General features: G+C 51.1%; 3 protein-coding genes across 3 annotated transcripts; 2 read left to right on the top strand and 1 right to left on the bottom strand.

Annotated features, from left to right (window-relative positions):
- Window positions 1-2,025: 2,025 nt before the first annotated feature.
- NCLIV_050860 (hypothetical protein) lies at window positions 2,026-7,059 on the bottom strand (the record flags this gene model as incomplete). The annotated part of the gene is made up of 9 exons (XM_003884639.1): window positions 2,026-2,070; window positions 2,685-2,758; window positions 3,086-3,238; window positions 3,482-3,728; window positions 4,316-4,466; window positions 5,287-5,465; window positions 5,889-6,010; window positions 6,306-6,403; window positions 7,040-7,059. The coding sequence occupies 9 exons, from the start codon at window positions 7,057-7,059 to the stop codon at window positions 2,026-2,028; spliced, it is 1,089 nt and encodes a 362-aa protein (XP_003884688.1).
- A 1,429-nt stretch (window positions 7,060-8,488) lies between these two features.
- Window positions 8,489-9,482, top strand: NCLIV_050850 (conserved hypothetical protein; the record flags this gene model as incomplete). Its single annotated transcript, XM_003884638.1, has 2 exons — window positions 8,489-8,731; window positions 9,390-9,482. 2 exons carry the CDS (start codon window positions 8,489-8,491, stop codon window positions 9,480-9,482), a joined length of 336 nt encoding a protein of 111 aa, XP_003884687.1.
- A 2,179-nt stretch (window positions 9,483-11,661) lies between these two features.
- NCLIV_050840 (conserved hypothetical protein) lies at window positions 11,662-12,189 on the top strand (the record flags this gene model as incomplete). The annotated part of the gene is made up of 1 exon (XM_003884637.1): window positions 11,662-12,189. One exon carries the CDS (start codon window positions 11,662-11,664, stop codon window positions 12,187-12,189), a length of 528 nt encoding a protein of 175 aa, XP_003884686.1.
- Between the last annotated feature and the right edge of the window lie 1,301 nt (window positions 12,190-13,490).

Genomic DNA, 13,490 nt, shown 5'->3' with positions numbered 1-13,490 from the left:
ACACCGGGGCTGGAGAGGAGCCTCGACGGACACACAACGACGTGGGGACGGAGGCAGCGAAAACGCGTTGCCGTGAAGATATTGCAGAAGTCGCTGATCTGATGCGGGCGAAGGACGCATAGGTCTTTGAATAGATCCGGACGGATCCAGTTGCACAGCCAGCCTCTGTCGACAGATTTTGGAGGGTGGAAACCAACCAGACCACGCGCGAGCGGATGACCGGCGGATTCCGATTGTCGCTCGACCGCCTGGGAGCCCCGTTATAGAGTCTTGGCGCCTTCACAGTCCGCGATGAAAAGCCGTCCTCCAAAAAGAAAAACAGCACAAAAAACTCTAAAGATTCGGTGTGAGAGCGATTGCGGGCCAAAAAAGTGTCAGGCGGGAACGCATTTTCGATACCCGTTCATAGACGGGCGTACGACGCTGTCAGCTCCCTCCCTGTGCCGCTCGTTTTTCAGCGCAGGCTCTTAGAAGATCCAAATCATGGTCCCTTGCATCTGGCGAAAAAGAACTTTACTGGCAAGGCTCCTACTCACCTGCGACGAGCCACGAAGCGTCGGCACGCCTTATGAAACAGTGGCGATTCCCCTCCTCCATTTCCCAGGGTACAGCTTAAGCAAGCAGATGACACTGTCCCGCTGTACCACGCAGTTCAGGCGCCTTCAGCATGTGTGCTCGAAACAGTGCTGATCGCCGGAGGTTCAAACATTGCATGTGTATTAGTCGTTTCTGTATCTCACATGGCAATCCAGCTGTCAATTCCACGCATCCTATTAATGTCTGAGAACGGTTCGCAATTTGCCGTTTCAGAAGCATCCATGCCAATAAACGTTTTCGTCTGGGAAACAACAGAGGACGAAATGAGTGGTATCTCCCCTGCCGCCATTCCCGTTTCCACGTAGGCATCTTCCCAATGGTATCGGGACATGATATTACAGAATGGCTAAAGGCGATGGCGGAACTCAGGCAGGCGGTTATTCCCTTCTGCTGCGTATGTTGAGCACTCGCCCACACACAACATGAGGCAGTCAATTCATGGAAAGGCATCGTCGCTTGCTCCAGTCGTTACTCTCAATGATACGCGAAAGGTGGTGTAACGAAATTAAAATGACCGTTGTACGAACTGAAAGCCGATTACACGGATATTTTAACCGATTCTGCGATTACGAACCGAACAATGCACTTCACTCCCCATACCGCCATAGTATGGTGCAACGAGCCTTTTTTGCGCTGCAAGTAACATGCCAATTATGGCCATTGCAATCGAACAAATGTGGACAGCGAAGGGCTGTCACGCACATGTACTGGAAAGCGTCTTGCCGGAGCTAAAACGGCAGATGGGACTCTACCCAGCTAAATGGTGCCGACACGGCAATTCTCGCGTAACCTTTGGATACGTGCCAGCGTGCTCTAATGAAAATTGATTTCCTGGTAAGTGGAGGCGGTGCTTCGCCACCCGCAAATTGCCGATTGACCTTTCGAAGGTTTATATTATTTTTCCCTCTGGCTAAAGGACCGAACTGCAGTCACGTCAAAGTACACTTGCTGGATTCTCGAAATTCGCCTCAGTTGGACGGTTAAGTGAAATTCCCACCCCCATCCTGGTGACGAACCCGCGAGGGGGGTTTCCGCGGGGCTGCAGATTGCGGGTCGAACGTGTTGCTTTGGTGACTGCGTTCTGGCGTTCTCTTTCTTGAAGTTACTTTCAACAGAGCACAAGGGACTCGCTTGACAAGTCATGAGAAGAGGCGCTTAGTACATTGAAGGAGTACACTAGAGGCGAAAAAGACAAAATTTGGCCTAATGGGTGCACGGCGCTCCTAAGGCGTCGTCAGCAAATGTGGATAGCGGTTGAATTCGTACCCGATCAAGCAAACGAAATCCCTAGAAGCCTGCCGCAAGTGTGGATACAATGCGATCTGCCAGAGTGGTTCGTAGCAGTCGTGACCGTATTTTCGGCTTGACAGAGCAGGGCAACAGTCTGCGCCCCATTCGGGAACGGTTCATCTGATGCGATCGCCTTGTTCACGAAGACGCATCTTTCGGGTAGGTGAAGTGGAGCAGCCCATACTGCGGAAAAACACATAATACAAAACAAGGGCCTAACACAACAGAAGGAAGAGGACCATGCCTAAACGGTTCACGAGGGCACAGCTCATGTCAATCAACCACACGAGACACGAATGGATAAAAGCTTTTTTCTGGGGTATGTATGGAAACTACTCGACTCTTTTATACTTTAACCACTGATGGGACTGTCTATTATGTATCTACGGTAGTACTATCAAGCCTTTTCTGGCTGTACGGTCAAAGATGGTGCAGTTTCTGCCTCATTCGGGAAGCTTTCAAGCCACCAGATAGCACCCAGCAAGGCCCAGTCCAGCCTACTTACGAGGAAGAAGCAAACTGTCCAAGGGAAGGCTGTCGCAACGAGCAAAGCATTTGCAAGAGCCTGGATAGAAAACGCAAGTACATAGCTCATCAAATAGCCAATCTCATATAGTAGTGATTCTGATTCTGTTCTCCCACTGCCGCAACGACAGGCCTAAAACCGCAAGATAAGGCAGTGCAATTTCCATTGTTACGTTGAAACCGGCCGACAAAGGTAGCCAAGGGGGCCCTCTGACTCACCGTACTGTGCATACAACTGCCCACTCTAGAAAGAATCAGTTCCTTGAGCTCACCTCGATGTTTTTCAGCTTGAGAGCTTCCGAATGAGCAGACGCACCTTCTCCACTATATCCAAACAAGGACTCAGCTGAGTGAATGCATGGACACGGACAAATGCACAAGAGGGGAGAGACACACGAAGAATATTCCGGCTGTGTGTGTGTGTGAGCCGTGGGACCGGTAGACGGCACACAAAAACAAAGGTTCCGGTTCTCGCTCTCTTCCTTTCGAGCAGCCACAGCTTTCGGGGGATAATCTTTGCCGTTCCCGGAAGTGCGCAGGCTCTGTGATGTTCCTTTTATTAGAATCACTCTCATCGGATTTTTCAGGAGGACGATCTGCTTGGCATCGCTGCCAACCAAATGCAAACGGTGCATCCACTGTTCGAGAAATACCAAGGGACGATAAAACTTACCCATGAAGGCAATGACAGGAGAGCCCAGCATAGCAGCCACGCTTCCTTCAAAAACAATTTGCGTCGCGAAAACACTAGCGCGTGCGTCCGACTCTACAATTTCAGACAAAATCGGTCGGTTCACGCCACTGGGGCACCACGCTATTGCAAACCCTGAGAAAAAAGGAAGCCAGGAAGGACAAATGCACTCACTGCGAAAACGAGTTTGAGCGAGAGGAAAACAAGCAAAATGAGAAGACTGTAAAGCGGTAAAATACAGTACCGACACCCATGGGGGTCCCAGGAGGAATGAACGATCTAACTCTATACCGACAGGTGGAGCAAAAGTGTGCCATGCTTTGACTGGGTGCTCGAAAGACCGGTCGTTGGACACCTGCTCATTGAGAGAGTGCTTACCAAGCAGCAGCATGTCGAGTGCATAGAGTCCGAAAAACTCAGGCCGGCGAGGAATGACAAGAAGCCCCATGTAAATGAGCGGGATAGAAATCAGAGTCCCCATCTGTCCAATCAAAGGACGGCCGTGGAAGTGGCTCCAGTGGTCCGCTTGATCACCGAGCCAGCCACCAAAGAGCGAACCAACCATCCCACCTATCAACGGACACGCGGTCAGGACGCTGGCCTGCCAATCCGGCATGCCGATATACTGAAACCACATTGTATAAAACTGGAATGCATGGAGCGGGATATAACCGCATATGCCCTGCAGGAGAAGAATGAAAAAGGTTCGCGAAAGAGTGGCGCGACAAAAGTTACGACAGCGTCGGTACATATCCTGGAAGAGGCTTGATTGCTGGTTTCCTTTCAGAAGTCCTTGTTTGGAACCTCCGTCTCCGCACTCTTCGTGGCGGCGTGGCTCAACGGCAATGATTCGCACGAGAAGTCCGGCGCACACCGACAGGATACCACTAACAAAAAATCCCACCCGCCAACCCTACAAAGAAAGCATACGGACAAAAGCATGTAACAGTGCACCATGTAACGGCGTTTCGGGGCCTGCTGAGACAGGTAAATACTGCCGATGCATCGTCAGCAACGAAATGGAAGACATCAACAGTTTGTCATCTCATATGCAATAATACGTATGGGATCGCCCACTCAAGCGCGACAGAAGTACCACCTGTGGGATACGAGTTCACTGGATTTGCGGAAAAGATTCAGGATGAGCCGCTGTCGTTTCGTAACCTGCTGTTCTGTAGCTTCCGCTCTCCGTATCAGCCACGGAAAACTTACCCGGACGCCCGGAACAACAGTCAAGCTTGCCATGCTCCCACCAATCAGAGCGCCAACAATGCAGCCTAAAAAGTTAACAGATTTGCGCCCGGACGCGCTGGCCTTGACAATTGGAAAGAAAGAAGAGGGAGAGACCGGCGCCGACAACGCCCTGCCAGAGACACGTAACCGTTTGCGTGGAATGAAGCATTCTCGAAGCTTCTCAACATCTGGCCATCTTACATCCGGCAATACACGCACGAAATGTGGCGTACTGCCACTGTCATACTCCCCCAGACGCTTCTGAATTGCATCTATTCCACCCAGACCCCCTAGTGGTTCCAAGCTAACAATTATCTGTATTTATATACGTACCTCCACACAGGAAAAACTGAAGCCAGCCAAACTGTTCGCCACGCATATTCGACGGAAACAGGTCCGCTATCAGCGATTGCGCCACCGGTCCAATGCTGCACACATGTTCACACAATGCATACTGTCCTTTTGTACTGCGTCGAACATCAAACAAAATAATTTGAATGAGACAAGGAGATTCACGTCGGCGTTCCTAAGGGTGTCCCAGACGAAGTCCGTTCAGCAGGTTTCCTATACTCTCGCGATGTTTTCTGTTTCTTCTTTTCAAGAGTCTGAGATTCACCCTGCTAGTCGTTTCTGAGAGGGCCATAGATCCCATATTCAGTAATGTTTTTGTCCTGCTGTTCCTCGTTACCTTCCTTTTCCGGTCAAAGATAATCTTTCTTCTCTTTGGCTTCTGTCCACTTTTGCGCAGCGGGACTACACACTGGCCAGGCTGTGGACGCCCTGACGACCCACTCGGATTCGCTTGCCTTGTTCAGCCTTCTGGCACCTTTCTACCACATTATATAATAGAGAAAACGGCATATGTTGCACGTTAACTCTAGCGCTTGACTTATATGGGAAACAGTGTGAATCTCTACGGGTCCCGTGTGACAGTCGGCAGAGTCTCTCACCTTGCCATAGCAATGCCGTTAAGTACCTTTAGCACGGCGAATTGCCAATATTGGGTGCCCATGGCAAGAAACATGCTCACAAGCCCCCACGAGCAACAGCCGGTCGCCAGCAGGCGAACACGGGATGAGCGGTCAGCCAGGTATCCCCATACTAGCCCACTGAGTGCTTGAGATATGCTCTTAAAGGCAACAGACACACACAACAACCGCATACTATTCCGATGGATGAAACAGTGATGTCGGAAGAAATTATGACAACGAAATATGGAAAACGATACCTCCCTCATCCCTTGCTACCTTGCTACACCATTTCTCACTTCCATCAGAAGACCCATTTGTTGCCTATGGTGTGAACTTTCCACTATTTACACCAGAAATGGGTACCGGCGTGTTGTTTGTAATGTACTGCAGTAAACTGCAGGAGCCAGCAGACGATTTGTTGTTCCTCCCAAGGAGGGAAGCGAACATGGAACGCGTATTACTGTACCAAGAGGACCGCCCGGAGCTAGGGCTTGCGGGAAACCGCAGAACGTGGTGAAAGGAAACCGCGAGATGCCAATAAATGTGTTAGCGAGGGTGCCGCGTGACTGCGGTCACAGTACCTGGTAAAAAACGAGCGCGCCTAAATCCTGAAGTGCCCACGAGAAATCAGCCTGGAGAATTTTGAAGCTCGCAGGCATAAGCTGGATGTCAAGGCCTTCAATGCCGCTGACCGTGTTCAGCACTGCATGGGCGACAAAAGCACGCAATAACGAAAAAACATGCCACGGCTTACGGAACACCACAGAGGCTCCTCGTTTCGAATTCGACGTTCGTCCTTCTGTAACAAGCAAGGCTAGTCAGTGTTTCTTCCTAGGGGCGGGCGGTTCTGTCAACAAAACAGTGTCACCTGCCTTCCTCCAAACGCGAACTGAAGGGCTAGCCACAAACTCTTGCTGTTCCCTGGGAGAATACCCGAGGAACAATGAGTCCTGTCGCTGCATCCGCTGTTTACGCCCGGACGAAACCACATCAATTACCTGCTTGAGTTGTAACGACTGAAGGACCCAGTTTATACCCGGATTTCTGTGGGATGAGCGGGCCTGATTCGCCACCGTCTCCTCCCGACTTTGGATCCCTGAGAGACAAGTGGAAACGGAGAAAGTCGGCCATAGAAACCTCAGTGCCACAAAAAATGGTATCGTCACACAGTTTTTGATTTAACAAGTTTGGAAAAACAGAATCAAGACATGCCTACTTGCATGTAGCAAACAGGAAGTTCGCATAACCCCATAATCCTATTGTGTATCTGATGATTTTCCACTCATAGAGCAGCAAATCCATTAGGTGAAGGCAACGGCTGTATGACAACAATACCTAACAACAGCTTCAGAATGCACGTCAAAAATTCACAGCTGTTGCAGCAGAGAGTGATGCCTCAAAGAAGCCCGAAAAAAGCCGTTTTCATCATCAACTATGAGGTGGAGGAAACACCAGCGGAGCAGTCCACGGTGTTGGACTCAAGGTTTGGGGCCAGGATCCCCTTTTGGAGCAGGGTAGTTCTGAGACAACGTCGTATTAGACGGTTTATAGCACCGTATTGCAAATGAACACCCATGGTATTCACAAGAGGAGGCGTGATTGTCGCGTAGAGGACAGCGTCTCCGGAGAGTTCGGAAGGAAGCACCCCGGCCGTGCACTAGGGCTCAGTAGGTTTTTCCCATGTAACCTGATGACGACGAGAATATGCAAATGAACGATACTGTGGACTCACGCCTCGAGTGGAGTCGTCATTGTTGGGGAGCATCTCGCCGTTCCATCCCCGACGGTATTAGGTTCGACACGGTCCCGTGCGACTTCACTACGCGCGGCAAGAGCACAGTAGCTCCTGAGGGGTGTTGACCGTGTTCAGAACAGAGGGGAAAACATGTCAGAAACGGGGATCGAACGGGAGAGAGCCCCTGGAAAGCCAAATACCCTGCGTGAAGTGGATTCCAACTTGTATGAGGGGTTTGGAAAAAGGATCATGTAGTCGAGTGCTAGCTGTCTTGCCAGCAACGATTCCATGGTAGCTAGCAGACAAAGACTTGTCCGTTTTTCGGCAGCCCTGATCCGTGGAAATTCGTGAACGAACAGGGCTGTGATTAAGATGAAAAGCGGGGATGTATAGGGCCGGTAATGTCTTTGTTTGATTGCGCAACACAATAGGACAAACGTGCCGCGGGGGCGGCGTCACTTCCTCACCCAGACACCGGCAAAGCCCGACTGCAGCACGATAAAATTCATCCGCTCAAGCGGGGATGGTTGAAGGGTAAGGGCACTTCTATCAACCTTGCGCGGTGCATTGTCTGACATGGCGGGGGAAAATATTGAGATGGGACGCATAAAAAGATCTTTGAGGAAGCGGCAGAAATAGTCTTGGCAACAGGAGCCTCACCGGGCTCAGAGTCAGCGGGTAGACAGACGCTAAGCCATAATTGCATGCAGTTGAGTGCAGGCTAGGTGAGACCATTTTGAGAAGACAGCCAAGGAAGCCTTGTTGCAACGCAGTTGAGGGGCTGTCGCACTGAAAGCACCAGCACCACCCTCCCCCCTCTCTACCAACTCCCCGTTCAGCGTAGGTCCTGGAATTTGGGGAGAAAAGGGAGATCCCTCAAAGAGAGACGTGTGAAAACGAAATCGCGAATCACGAGCCGCGCGCTCTGTTTATTGCTAATCAATTTGCAGAGCGCTGGGCCGAGGGCCCTGGCGACCAGCAGGAAAGCAGGCCTGCGTGCGTGTTCTACTCGGGAACGCTTTATAAGCCGCACCGAGGAAAATAGGGGACTCGGGGAGACCCGTCCGTCTCCAGACCCCGGTTCTCTGCCGGCGCATCCTCTGCCACAGTCCGGGCGCAGCGGGTGTGCGTCTTCGGACGAAATCCTCCCCCACAAGGCACCACGGCACACAAAAACTGGCGCACCCCAACAGCTCGTGTCTGCCTACAGACGGTTGTGCGTAAACGTCGGACTAAATGCGTATCGTTATACTAGAGTACGAATTGTTCACATATACCGTCGTGTGCAAGTTGGAATCCGCTAGCTTTTTCTCCTGTCCAGCTCGTATGCGCGTGTAGTTAGCCTGTGGTGGGTCCCCTCGGTGTTTGTATGTCGCGTTTTCTCTGCGGTGCTGCAGAAGCCTTTTCTTTGTTGCGTAGATTTTTTTCCCTTTTTGTAAACTCAAAATGAACGTCGTCGCGTACACCACTCCGGAGCAGCGGTCGGTGATGGACACGGTGGAGCAAATGCAGCACCACCAGGCGGCCATCGCGGCGAACCGCACGTACTCGAGCGAAGTTGCTACGCTTACTGAAGCCGATTCTCAAAACGTCCACGACATCTATGTTGCTGCAAACCTGGATGTCAAGCCCTGCGAGTACTTCCTTCAGTCCCAAAACATCAGCGTCCCCTATTACGTCGCTCCGACTGTACGTCTTGTACAGGAATCTCACATGAGAGCGTGCGTAGCGATATTACGCGAAAGTTTCCTGAAAAGACGGAGAGCTCTTCACTTCTTTCTCTTTATGGGACGTGAACCTTTTGACGTATCCCTACAAGATATACCGGCTTGTCGTAGGAGTATGCGCCTCGACAATGCCAGGGTCGTTGACGAGTCGCACAACCGCACCGGAAATGGGTGCACTTGCTCGCGTGGGGTGACAGGATTGCTTGCGCGCATCTAGTTAATTAATGTTCCTTTTAGCCATGCCTGCTAAAAAGGTCAGGCGGTGTGTTTGATGACACTGCAGTCGGAAACGGGTGGCACGTTTCAAAGGGAGGTTCGAATAATGGTTTTCGTCGTGTGGTGACAGCACGAGCACATCAAAGTATTAGGCCTGTCGACCAGCGTATCGGGCATCTAGCGGCCGTGTTGAGAGCCGAAACAAGAGTGCATGAATCTGCGTGAGTCGGGAAAGTCGCGGACTCGCCCGGACTGATCAGAGACCATGAGAGATCACGATTTGTGTGGAAGTAGCCATTGTTCTAATACCGAGGTACGGCTGGTCAGGAGAGCTGGTGTGTTTGTTCACCGTGAAACTCATGTGTTGCCTTGGACATCTGCGAATACGTGTTGCTTTGTTGCAGTACGAGAGCTACGTCCCCCCTGGAGGCTCCGTGATCACCCACATGCCGCCGCAAATCAAGAGGATGAAGAAGCGCTGCTGCGCCTGCTGCTAAGGGAGATGCAAGCGACTGTCCCAAAGAATACCGACTCGCAGAAGTCCTGTCCTTCCGGATGCGGGTGCTATGGGGACTTTCATTTTGTGAAACATCCAGAGCTGGACAGTAGTGCAAACACGGCTTGCAGATTCCAGCTGTTTACCATTTGTTCTTTTGTGTATGAGAGATACATTTGTAGGGCGCAGGGGAGCTGTATAATGTAATGTTTCGCATGCAGAGGGGACGGAGGTCCGAGGAAGTGTGAAAATCATCAGCGGTACGGACACGGAGTGGTTGCCGCTAATGTGTGTGATGCCACTTCCAGTGACCCCGGTCATGCACAAGCGCTCCCGTACCGATATGCTTACGGAAGCAGCCGACGAACTCGAAGTCGGTCGTTCATCGTATCCCTCACAAAAAAGGGCCAGTTGCCGAGATCATCGTTATATCTGCATGCATACAGTTACTGAGGAAAACCCTGTATGTCGTGTTGGCCGGCATTTTGGGGGGTTCCGGAGTCACATAAGCTGTTGAAACTACAGTCGAAAACAGGTTTCGCCAGTGTCCTGATGACACCATACCGCCGTCACAGCGTCTCCAGAAGCACAGTCGGTCCCTTCTCAAGCACGGCGTAAGTTTTCTCGCCACTCGCTCTATGTGGACGTTGTGTGCCGCCCTCTAAAACAATCATCTGCACGCTGCGATTTGTAACCGTTTTTCTGGATATATTGGATTCCGGCCAGAGATTTTCGGTGTTGGACGTCAAGCCCTCGCCCTTACGTTGTTCGCAACTTTCAGCCACGCCCGGCGACACTCATGGGAGCTCCAATAAGAGTGACTCGGTAGCCATACGTAGCCATAATCGGTACTAGAGAATCTTATTCTTCATATATCACTCACATTTCGTTGCTGCACTCGTAGTCAGCGCTACAGTTGTTTGTCTGCAAATGTCAACCGACAGTGGTTTCTTCAGCCGGTTCTACTGTTGACGGACGTGTTCGGATTAACTACTTCTCGAAGGCCGTGCCGGCGAACACGTTCTCCCAATGTCGTATGTTCTCATCAAGTGGCCAGTGTTTAGTAGGAAGAGAGAGTGACGAGAGCACCACGCAAGACTGGTTGACTGCGGACTACCCACCAGGCACTTCCGGCCATTCACGGAGTCAGGTCCTCCTCCTTGGCCCAGGGCGAATTGTCCGTCGCATCGGACTGCCAAAAAGACTCTCGTTCGAGTGACGCCGCTGTGGCATTAGTAGATAACCGCCACGTATCGCAACGTGTTGTCCCAGAGCTTCCCCCGGCGAAGACAGAGTTGGCATTCTGGCCTCTAGGCTTTTTTCTGCTGTAGTGGCCCTTCCTTGCTGTCGGACAATCTGAGCTCGCCTACGCGACTTTTTCGCTAAGGGGTCGTGGGAGCCACAGATTTCATGACAAAAACGCTCAGTTTGTGGCTTAGCCATGTGGACGACTTGAGTGTTTTAGATTATATATATATATATAGAATGATATGCGGCAAAATCGTGAGGCCAGACTCTTGGCGGGCAGCCGAAATTTAGAAGGCATAGAATGTGCGCATTGATCGCAGCGACAGAGCTCAGTGGCTGCTGGGCCACACAGTAGATTTTACATGCCCCACTCTGCGGAAACTCGTTTCAACTTTCTGGTTCTGGTGGCGCTCATCTGCACTACTGTCGTTAACTCGTTTAACGTGACGCTGATGGATGCACGCTTCTTGACAGACCACGGCCTTACCCGTCGTCCTCCCCGTAAAACACCGTTTGTGAGAGATCCTACGTTCCTGCGTCACTACAGAATTAAGCAGCCCCACTGTTTACGACAGCATGATAACCGTCCCCTAAGGCATCAGTTGGTGGCAAGATAATTCGTGCATCTAGAACCCACATTTTCTGCGCAATTGTAATTAATCTGTCTCGTTTTGGCGGGCGTCCAGCCAGCTATCGCAGGGAGGCCCTGTCCTCCGCCAGTCAGGATCTGTGCTCTGACTGGCGAGCTACGAGAACCCCGCCAAAACACATGTTCATTTTCAACACTTGAACAGCAGTCATATTGGCAATATTTTGTTGACTTTGCCTGTTGAAGTGAGGGACCAGCACGAGGTGGCTGCCACTGTAGGCAGTCATATTTCACTACCTCAACGAAAGCTGAACATTCATACCCTTTTCGATGCAACTCGGCAATGTCGACTTCAAAGCAGAATTCTGCTAAACCAAGCGCGAGCATTCCTTCGTCTCCTGCATCCAGCAAGAAGAGCCGCGTGCAGAAATCAGATGGAGTTAAGGTTGCTCGAAAGCATGGGGATGGAGACACAGACGGCGACCACGCTCCGACAACGGCGGAAGTCATCAGTCAGCAGATTCTTGAAGATGTGATCCAGACTGGTGCTGCACTGCTTTATCGGAGGCTTATTGATCGAAGGTGCTTCTCCTGTGCTGCATATTTCACTTGGAAAGTGGTGATGTCGAACGTAAAAATGTGTTGTATGGAGTTCGATCCAGGCGACAAAGATCTTGATGCTTCATCGTGGTCATGCGGGGAAATGCCAGAGCCTTCCCCTCTCGACACCTGGGCTCCGGGAAGCCTAGTTTTGAAGGCATTACCATCTTCGACTGTTCCGGTCCAGATCCCAAAACGGAGAGCAAGAACAGACCAGAATACTGTTCGAAAAACCGAAGCTTACCAGGCCTCTAGACATCATTCTCCTTAGGAGAAAAGAAAACAAGTTACCACGCGTTTGAGGAGGCACACATAGGGAATTCTATGGCCCCTTCCGATTCTTTCAGTAATTCCTAAAACGCCATGTGTGTTGAAACAGTTATTCGGTCCTATAAAATCTTCTCTTTTGAGGTACTTCTCAAAAGGAAGCTATGCGGAACCGGCCCGCAAACACCAACACGCCACTCTTGCGACCCCCGCTGATGAAATGAATTCTAAAGACAGAGGCGCGGTTTCTTCTTTGAGGATAGAGTTCCTTGGTTGATGCCAGCAGCCCGTGGACAAGGACCCGCTGCAGGTGGTAGTTTTTCCTTCCAAATTGTCACAGTAGGACATGAAGGCTTACTAGAAGGATATAACAACATGCGGAGACGCTTTCATCCCAAATGCAATGTCACGACGCATACAGCTGGTATGCTACGAGAGCACATCTCGCCGAGATGGCTTTTGGGGGCGACAGCGGCACTGGGTTTGGGTTTGTCTCCCCATTTGGCGACGAGTTTATCCATAAGAGCAATTCGAATTGCATCGTTCCACGCCGGTGAACGGCTAGCAACAGACGCTGTGTCGGTGTGACCCCCCATCAAGACTCGAGATATAACTGTACACTGCCGGACTCTCCTCGCTGCGCCCCTCATGAGCAGTCGAACCATCCACAGCACAATATATTGACACGGGGGAGTCTTCGGCAAAACGAGCAATAGAGAATCATTTGCCAGGGCGTTTGCGAAAAGAGAAACCTCAGCAGTTTGACGGACAAGGCAAAAGACAGACAACGAGCGAGACATACATGTCCATGGAGCTGCACACGCGTCGCCGTGGCACTTCGGGCGTATCGTGAAGAAAGGACACGGGCTCTGATTGCAGTCCAGCAATACGGTTAAACGCTGGTAGGAAACAGAGGTCAGCCATCTAGTTCCTCCGAGGGTGTGGCTGCTCGAACCTGCTGACACCCTCCATAGAAGGGGCACTGCCACGCATTAATGTTCGTGTCACGGCTCTGCCTCTTGTTTATGATTTTCTAGACTCTCTGCTTGAAAACACTGGGAACCAAACAACCGTTGTTTCTCCCAAGGGCTTTATGGCTGACCACAGGTTTTCATCACAAAACTTCTACATGTTAGGAAGGAGGGCAGCAGATTGCTTACGTTTGCCGGCATCTAGAGCATTTCGTCACCTACAAGACTGAAAGATGGTCTCTAGCTAGTTCTAACTGTCGCAATCCAGCGAAGGAGCCGGCAACAGCACTAACGATGCGAAATGGTCCATGTGTCAGGTGAAGTTGAGTCCGTA

Source organism: Neospora caninum, chromosome X (genome assembly GCF_000208865.1).
Source record: "Neospora caninum Liverpool complete genome, chromosome X".
NCBI classification, from domain to species: domain Eukaryota; phylum Apicomplexa; class Conoidasida; order Eucoccidiorida; family Sarcocystidae; genus Neospora; species Neospora caninum.
This window is presented reverse-complemented; position numbering and strand designations above follow the sequence as displayed.